General features: G+C 38.5%; 1 protein-coding gene across 1 annotated transcript; it reads left to right on the forward strand.

Moving 5' to 3' along the window:
* Window positions 1–1,440: 1,440 nt before the first annotated feature.
* Window positions 1,441–9,337, forward strand: mrpl45 (mitochondrial ribosomal protein L45). The gene is made up of 8 exons (XM_067498878.1): window positions 1,441–1,598; window positions 4,416–4,611; window positions 5,090–5,207; window positions 5,361–5,459; window positions 6,263–6,311; window positions 6,439–6,588; window positions 6,917–7,090; window positions 8,870–9,337. Exons 1-8 carry the CDS (start codon window positions 1,536–1,538, stop codon window positions 8,966–8,968), a joined length of 948 nt encoding a protein of 315 aa, XP_067354979.1. The 5' UTR covers window positions 1,441–1,535; the 3' UTR covers window positions 8,969–9,337.
* Window positions 9,338–9,353: the final 16 nt, after the last annotated feature.

Below are 9,353 nucleotides of genomic sequence, written 5' to 3' on the forward strand. Positions count from 1 at the left end.
AAGGAAATTGGAAGTAAATGTAACATGAAGTAGTAGCAAGTCAAACGCTTGCAGAAAGGTAGAATTTACAAACTACTATGAGCATTTCAAAGCATCAAGTAAAAGTTAAAATGTCAGTAGGTAAAGTATAAGATATAAGCTGAAATAAGCTGTTTTGCTGAAATAACTGAAACGAAATGTCCCTTCCTTATATGCTGGTTAGTCTTAAAAATTCAAAGGCAAGAACCTTAAAATGAAACTTTACCATTTAAATGTTAAAGAGTTGAAAAAGTATCAAAGGGATTTTATTTTGAAAGTGTTTTGAAAGTCCTGTGTGTGTGTGTGTATCCAGCCTGTGTATCATGTGTGAGAAAATCACTCAAGTAAAGTGTTTGGATACAGTGCTGAGGCCGATCACGTGACCTGACTCAGTGGCTGTTACCATGGCAACGACAGCTTTGAACCTGCTGAGTCACTCACAATAGCTGAAGACAGGCTGTGAACTGTTCAGACTTTGCCTCGCAAAACTTGCAAAATATGAAAAAGTATTAGTCCTATTAACAAACGTAAAACACTGTGAGTGGCAGAAGGTTTAACTGAACGCGGTAAAAAAAAATTACTTTTCATCTTTATGGTGCGCATTCAGCCATAATACCGTAATCTTACAAAGTTGCACATTGCAAATCAAAACAAAATGATGATAGCCAAAACATGGTAAACAGGTTTTAAATATTTTTAATATCAGAGAAAATATTCGAATGCAGATGGTTAGAATTTTCACAATGGATTTCAAAGTTATTGTCAGAATAGCTAATTGTCTTTGTAAATGTCTGGGTTTTTCAATCATAAGCAAAAATAAAATGGAAAAAATCAGACATCCATGAAGTCCAATTCATGCTTTTTGTACGCAAAGTCATATTTCAGCTTTAAATTTAATTAAATTGAAAAACATATAAGGGTTGCAAAACGTCAATCACATTCAAATTGAATACTACAGGGGCACAAAAAGGTGCTGACGTGTATATTCACATGTGTGCATGAAACAAATACAATTTTACTATTAAGGAAAAGTCTCATAAAAATTATACAAAGTGTTGAAATAATAAAAAACAGTTTAAATGCTGAAAGAAGCTGGAGATAGGTCTAAAGTTCATCTTCAGGTTGTTTAAGCATTACAGCTGTTTTATTATGTTTTATTTACATGTACTTAGTGAAACAATATTGTATAACATTTGAACAGCTGTTTTTATATTTAATTGGTCCTTCAGCCAGAACTTTAACTTTTTTATTAACTCCAAAGATGTCTAATGTTTAAACTGCAAATGTTCTTCATGTGTTCTTTGTTCTATTCAATGAGTGACATTTCAATTACTTCAACATCAGTATATTTTTGACTTCGTATTTCAGAATATACACATAGTTTGCCAATTTATTACTCTTTATATCTTAATTGTAATTTTTAATTACACATTTTGACATTGAACGGAAATAGAATGAGCGTTTTATTTTGAAGAAAGAAGGAAGCGGGGTTTTCTTTAGGAAGGTCTTCCGACAAGATGGCGACACACATGAGGAGGACGCTGTTGGTCCTTCACAGAGCAACATCAAGCAGTTTAAAGGTGAGGACATGTTTAATGTCAATGAGTGTATTGAAAGTCAAACTCCGATAATCCTTATGTCTAAAGATACATATTGTACGTTTAGCTTAACGCTAATGTGAAAGCATTTCACTGCCCGTAGCTAGCAGTGCTTAGCTAACAGCAGCTAACTGTCAGGACATAACATCATTACATGTATTTATGGTCTAAAGAATTAAGCGGCTGTTTTTAAGAGTAGAAAATTCAGCTTTCTGACATTGTCACCAAAGTGGAAATTTTATTCTCACGTTTAGAAATCCCTGGGCAAAGTTGATATTTTGTTCAATGAAGTAATCAGGAACAGTGAATTAAAAATAGACGTTTTCTTAAAATGTTAATATACAGATTCTGTCATTATTGTTGAAAGACTTTAATAGTGGCATGACGCCCTTCAAAGTCTTTGCCAGTTATTACAGCTAATAACCAATAGAATGCACACGATTTTCTGTGCATTCTTCCCACTATTGATGCAGTGTTTCCCATGACCCTGGCTGCCACAGAATATCACCCTTCATATGCTGCTCATTTCTACTCCAAACAAACCTTTGGTTATTTCGCTGAAAGAGCACAGCTTTGGTATTTATCTGCCTGTTATCCAACGTGACCCAAATTTATCCAGACGTTTCCTAGCTTACATCTGATGCTGACATCTGTTGCTGGTAACATTTCCTATTGATGGCTCTTCAGTATTTGCTTATTAATGCTGCACAATGTAAAACTCACAACCATACCTTTGTCAATTATACCTTCCTGCAGTTTATCTTTGCTTTTCTGCCCAGCATACAAGCACTTCAGTCGCATTAGTGTGTTAATCAAAGAGTTTATAGTTAAATGTTTTCACAAGGTCCAGTGGGAGCAGCTGACAGTTACTGGTTTGTTTGTTTTCCTGATGAGTCACTTTTTCAAATGCACAACCCAAATTCAGAAAAAGTTGGGACAATGTAAAAAAAAAAATTAAAAAAAAAAGGAATGATTTGCAAATTTCATCATTGCATATTTTTTTCACAATAGAAAATAAACAACATATAAGATGTTGAAACTGAGACATTTTACCATTTCCTGGAAAATATAAGCTCCATCTTTAAAGGTTGGAACAGAGTGATGTTTACCATAGTGCTGCATCCCCTCTTCTTTTAACAAACGTCTGTAAACATCTGGGAAGTGAGGAGACCAGTTGCTGGTGTTTTAGGAGAGGAATGTTGTCCCAATCTTGTCTGATGCAGGATTCTAGTTGCTCAACAGTCCTGGGCCTTTGTTGCCAGATTTCTATTGAAGAAAGGTCTGGACTGCAGAGAGGCCAGTTCAGCACCTGGATCCTTCTCCTGTGAAGCCATGCTGTTGTTATGGATACTGTATGTGGTTTAGCATTGTGTCATTGTGTTAAATATGTAAGGCCTCCCCTGAAAGAGACTATGTCTGGATGGGAGCATATGTTGCTCTATAGCCTCTAAGTACTTCTCAGCATTGATGGTGTCTTTCCAGATGTGTAAGCTGTCTACACCATGGGCACTAATGCATCCCTAATGCATTAATGCAATACCATCAGAGATGCAGGCTTTTGAACTGTCTGCTGATAACAAGCTGGATGATCCCTCTCTTCCTTAGTCCACAAAACAGTGCTTCCATGTTTCCAAAAAGGATTTTAAATTGTGATTCATCTGACAACAAAACGGTTTTCCATTTTGCCTCAGACCATTTTAAAAATGAGCTTTGGCCCTGACAACACGGTGGCGTTTTTGGATCGTGTTCACATATGGCTTCTTCTTTGCATGATACAGCTTGAACTTACATTTTTGGATTATACAGTGATCTGTGTTCAAAGACAGTGATTTCTGGAAGTGTTCCTGAGCCCATGCAGGAATGTCCAGTAGAGAATCATGTGTGTTTTTGATGCAGTGCTGCCTGAGGGCCCCGAAGATCAGTTTTGACCTTCTGCCTTGTCCCTTGCACACAGAGATTCTTCCTGATTCTCGAATCTTTTGATTACATATAAACTGTAGATGGTGGGATCCTCAAAGTCTTAACAATTTTACGCTGAAGAACATTTTTCTGAAATTGTTCCACAATTTTTAGACACAGTTTGTCACAGATTGATGAACCTCTGTCCATCTTTACATCTGAGAGGCTCTGCCTCTCTGAGATGTTAATTAGTTGTCAAATACTCCTCCATTAGTTTTTATTTGCAGCAAATACTTTTCCAGCCTTTTGTTGGCCATGTTCCAGCTTTATTGAGATGAGTTGCTTCCATCAAATTCAAAGTGAGCCAATATTTTCTTTTGAAATGGTCATTTGTCTCAGTTCCAACATCTGATATGTTGTTTCTGTTGTATTATGAATAAAATATGGGTTTATTAGATTTGCAAATCATTGCATTCTGTTTTTACTTACGTTTTACACATTGTTCCAACGTTCTATGAATTAGGGTTGTAAAAGGAACTTTCTGCACATCCCACTATTACTGTTTTCTATTTTTAAATCCGTTTTTATGGCAGTTTTTAAAATAAATGTTTGCTGCAGGTATATATTTCTTTTTCACTTCATAAATGTAAAGAAAATGTTTGAGCTTTGCAAAATGTATATGGTAGAATCGTATTAGATATCTTTTAATGAAATATGCAAATACATAACGTCTTCCCACTAAGCATTTTAATAAGCAGTGGTTAAACGATGTGCTCTACAGACAAAGGAGATTGTGTCATTATTTGATTGATAACATAAAAAAAATGCTGAATCACCTTTTGATATTAACTGTGCAAGTGTGGAGTAAAGAGCAATTGTTTGTCTTCCTGCTCCACCCAGAATGCTGAGGCGTCTCTGGATGTTCGGCATCCGGTCCCACTTTTCCTGCCCATCCGGACCAAGAAGCGGTACTTCATTCCTCCAGCAATAGGGATAAAGGGGAAGAGCGGGGGGTACACGGAGGACAAGGCGCGAGCAGCAGGCATCGTTTACAGGCAGGAGTACTTTGAGAGGCCCATCAACATCGCCTGTACTGGTAAGACATCTTAAACAGAGCCAGTCATAAAGTCTTTTATCATTTATTTTATGATTGTTGCTGGTAGAAATATTAGAAAACATGCAAAAAAAAATTATTTGTTTAATGCTATTAGATTTAAGTTGATAACAAGCTTAGGATAAGAAGCAGCAGGTAAAAAACGCAAATTTAATGAAACAAGGTGAAGAATAGATGAAAGAAAGTTTATATGAAAGATACAAATTGATACATTTTGATGTGTGGTTTGTTAGTAAAAGGAAAAGTGTTTCTGCACTAACCTCCTGAACATTACAGACCAATTGAGAAACTAAAACAATGACCAAAATAATGAAGCGTAAGCCTCCTAAAGTTAAAGCCAAACAACAATTTCTGTTTTTCACCAAGCAGGCAGCATTTGTGCATTAAAACAGTTTTTGAAAATACTCCCTGGTTGGAGGGGACACACTGATTGCTCAGTCCTGTGTGCTGCCTTTTCCAGCGGGAATCTTCGACCCTTACATCCCCCCAGAGGGCGACGCTCGTCTTTCCACTCTCTCCAAAGAAGGACTGAAACAACGAACGGAACAGATAAGACAGAGCGCTGCGTCTCAGCTCGCGTAAGACTCATTTTCCAACTCCCCCGATTTTCTTGTTAAAATTGGTGCAGATGTGTTACTTGTTACAGCTGTTTTGTTGGCTTGAATACAAAATGTGCTAAAAACTGGTTAATGAATATTCAAAGTCTCATTGTTTTTATTCTGTCTGTGCAGGATTCGTAAAATCAAAGAGCACGACTCAGACTTCTCAACGAAGAATTTTGCAGAGAAAGCTCAAGAAATTTTCATCGAGGCTCACAATGTCCTGACGCAGTAAGAAAATGAACTCCTGCCTCTCCCTCCGCTCATTCAGCTCAGCTCAGTGTGGGTGGTCATCCACCAGCTTTGATGCATGTTTTTCATAAGAAACCCGAATACAAACGATGAAGATTCTAGAAATGTTAAAACATCTCACAAAAAAGTTCTTTACATTTGGCTGAAGTGATGACATTGTTGTTTTGTCACAAACTACAACGAGACAAAGTTTATTGACAATAGTTGTTGCATAAATCTTGAAATACATGAATTTAAAATATTTTTAAATTGTCATACTTAGATTTGTGTTTTTTAAATACAAAAACCAGCCACAGTGACGACTTGCAGAGGGATTATTTTCTAGGTGGGTTTTTTTTGTTTCCAGTTGGGTGTGGACCTGATATAAAATGTCTTTCTGCTAAATGAAAAACATAATTTTTGGTGCCATACACACAGTAATTACTGTTTTCCTGAGTTGTGTTTGCACATGATCGGTACAGTTTTTTTGTGTTTTGTATATAAAAACACAAAAAGCAAGTTTGGACTATAAGCCTTGCTGAGCTGAATCCTCCTGGGATGACAAAGAGCTGTTGTTAAGGAGCATTCATTTGCAGTGACAAGCATAATGATGGTCGTCAAGGAACCTAAAAGCATTTTAGTAGTAAGTTGAATTTATAAAGGACAATAGTGATGAATTTTCTCTAGAGCTCTAGATTTTTTTAAAAATACATTGGACATTAGGTTCCGGAAGAATCCTTATGTGTGTAGTGCCTATTTCAGGTCCCGAGCCTGAAATGTGAACCTTTTCTCTTGCTTTGCAGGTTTAACAAAGAGAAACTTCACTCGTTGGTAACAGAAAGGTGTTATCCTGTAAGTTTTGCCCGATACTAAAAGCTTCTGAGCAACACTTACTGCTTTACTTTAGTGAAATGTTGCCCCCTCGTTCACGGGTCCTACCATCTAACGCCTCCCTGTGCCTCCTCCGTCCTGTGTTCAGGAGATGACGAGAGGGAACCGCTACAAGACAATCCGCTGGAAGTTCGTCGAGTCTCTGGAGCCGCCCAGAGTGGTCCACGCCCGCTGCCCCGACATGGTGACCAAGGGCAACCTCTATGGCCAGGTGACGGTCCGCATGCACTCCAAACAGGTAGGACCAGTGTGACCATAGCGTGGATGTATTAAGGAGAACTTGATGCTGGATTACTGTGTGTGCATATAGGCAGCAGTAACACTCATGTTTGTGGAGGCAAATTACACAACTCTGTTGTGCGCTTTCCTACAATTTCCCACTATCTAATACCACAAACTGCTGTAACTGATTCATCCAAGTTCATGTAAACACAGAATTGTCATTTGATGGACTGTTGGATTAATCAAACTGAGTTTTTAATAATGCAACAGATGAGTTTAGACAATGCAGAAGAAATGTAACTTAGATCACTTAGAACCTTCCTTTGTGCCGGTTTGTCCTGCAGACTTTGGCCATCTACGACCGCTTTGGGAGGCTGATGCTTGGCAGCGAGGAGCAGCCCAAAGACGTCTTAGAGTACCTGGTTATAGAACGACACCTAGTCAACCCCTATGGGCAATGGAGACTACACGGGAAAATCGTGCCGTCCTGGGCTCCGTCCAAGGATCCAATTATAAAGGTGACCCTCTGCCCTGCACCAACTGAAAACAGTTATCTTTCTGATGGAGAAAGCAAAGGTCCAAGATATCATCAGGGTTTATTTCTTTACGAAAGTGCTCAGTTCATACTTCACCTTAATGACCACATGAAGAGGCTTCATGTTTTGTTTTTAATATTGCTTTCCTATTTTTTTTTTTCAGTAAATTAGTTTTCCTTGTTATTTCACATGCCCAGCTGCAGAAACAATGCAACAGCAGCACAAACTACAGCCTCCAAAGTGAGCACACAGTTGCTCTAGCTCAGTGTGTATCTACATATCCCCCAATTAGAAACTAACTGCATTGAGATTATAGAATATTTAGTGCAATACTTTAGCTTTTAATTTGTGTTGATTACTCTCTTACGGAACTCCCTGTTCCGTAAGAGAGTAATTATTGTAAATACAAATTTACTATCTACGTGCCCGGAAATATGACACATAGATAGTTACTGTGTGTTACGAGAGAAATATTTAACTGATTCAGTATAAATTAACAATTTTTTTTAGGATAAAACTGGAAAAGACCTCTGAGGCACACAATAAGTTATTTTTTATCACAATAGCTAGAATGAGTAACAAGTGTTTTGGTCGTTGGCTCTGCAGTTCATGGCGTGTAGGTAGCGAAGGAAGAGGAAAAGTTCTGAGTCACCTTTGAATTACTACAACAGTGGCTGATCGCTTTGAAGAGAAACTTGTGCAGAAGCAGGAGTTAATGAGGAAGAGATTCGGTGTGTTTGCCAGAGGTGATTAGGCCCCACTCTTCCCCTTAGTGCGTATACTTTAAAATCCTCCAGATACACATCAAGCATGCAAGGAAGTGTGTGAACAATGACGCTGCTGACACAGCCATTGTCTAACGCTTACACTTTGCTAAAAAGCAGGTACGTGTAAATTGAGGGCCTTGCATGACTGGTTGCAAATATTTCAGCCCAAACTCCTTCCGCTAACAAGAAGCCTGTTAAAAGAGACTGACGAGGTGAGAGGGTAGTGAAAACATCTGCGTCAGGGTGGAGTAAAATTCTCTTTAAGTTCAGGAAGTGCATTTTGGTCTGTGGACCACAGTCCGTTATTAAGTGTGTGGAATCTGGCGACACTGATTCGGAGAGTTTTGATGCTTTGGGCACTGCAAACCTAAAGTCCATGCTCCTCTGCAGTGTTCAAATAAAGTCAGAAATGTCAAAACCTGGGGAAAAAACAACCAAAGCTTTCTACTTCCCTAAACACAGCAGGAGTAAAACTAGTAAAATCATTTTTGAGTGAACTGTCTCAGAGCTAATGTTCCTTTTATGGACAGGTTTGGTGTTGAAGCGTGACAGTTTTCCATTGTCCCTAAGCTCTGAGGCGAATGAGGACCCCTGCTTGCTTTTTTAGCTCCCAGCATGAGCCCAGAGCTTAACTGCATGTCTCCACAGTTACTGTTTTAATTAATTACCACTTCTCCATCACATATAAATACTTCAGACATGCAGGAATGTGATGTTGCATCTCAGGCCTCTGCCAATGAACTTTCAGTTAATTTCCTTGTAATTCGGTATGGTGTCCTTAGTGAGCATCAGAAGAAGATTCACAAGGCCCCGATTAGCTTAGAGGTAGAATCCTTCTTTAATTCAGCCCCCGCTGTTTGAACTCACCTTTTTCCTCTCTTAGAATTGAGCCAGTCTGTCACAAGTTTGTTTTGTGTTCATTTTCAACGTGTTTCTTTAAAACATCACTCCGCAAATTACACATTATGCTCATCTGCTCCTCTCACTCTTTCAGACTGTTATCATTCCTGGTCCAGACCTGAAGCCAGGAGAAGAGTTTGACGCCCTCAACTATGAAGTTCCCAAACCAGCAGCGGTACAGTGGTCTAAATAGGCCACTGGGTGGTGCTGCTCTTCTCATCAAACCCCTGTTTGCCATTATCCCCAGTTGTGGGCCAAATGCTATTAAGAATTTGGCAGTGGCAGGTTAGTTGGTCCACTTTGGCAGGAAACTGAAGACAGAAAGAGGCTTCTGGCTGTTCAAGCAGCAGGTGAATTTTAGGATGAACAAACTGCTGTGTACTGAAGCCTAAATAAGCCGCTTCTTACTCTGCACAAAGTCACCAGACTGGAAGAATAATAATAATAATAATAATAATAACAGCTTTTCCTGACTTTCACCAACAATTTTGTCTGAAGCATTTTTATGTTTCCTCATAATTGATAACTGCAGATAAAAATAAAGTGCACACATTTTCAGAAACTGACTGTTTTATTTT

This window comes from Channa argus, chromosome 3 (genome assembly GCF_033026475.1).
Source record: "Channa argus isolate prfri chromosome 3, Channa argus male v1.0, whole genome shotgun sequence".
Taxonomy (NCBI): domain Eukaryota; kingdom Metazoa; phylum Chordata; class Actinopteri; order Anabantiformes; family Channidae; genus Channa; species Channa argus.

What these genes read in the sequence shown, in the direction of transcription:
- mrpl45 (XM_067498878.1), top strand. Translation starts at nt 1,536, where the DNA reads ATGGCGACACACATGAGGAGGACGCTGTTGGTCCTTCACAGAGCAACA. An exon ending in GCTCACAATGTCCTGACGCA is followed by an intron (nt 5,460 to 6,262) that starts GTAAGAAAATGA and finishes CTTGCTTTGCAG; the next exon opens with GTTTAACAAAGAGAAACTTC. An exon ending in TCCGCATGCACTCCAAACAG is followed by an intron (nt 6,589 to 6,916) that starts GTAGGACCAGTG and finishes TTTGTCCTGCAG; the next exon opens with ACTTTGGCCATCTACGACCG.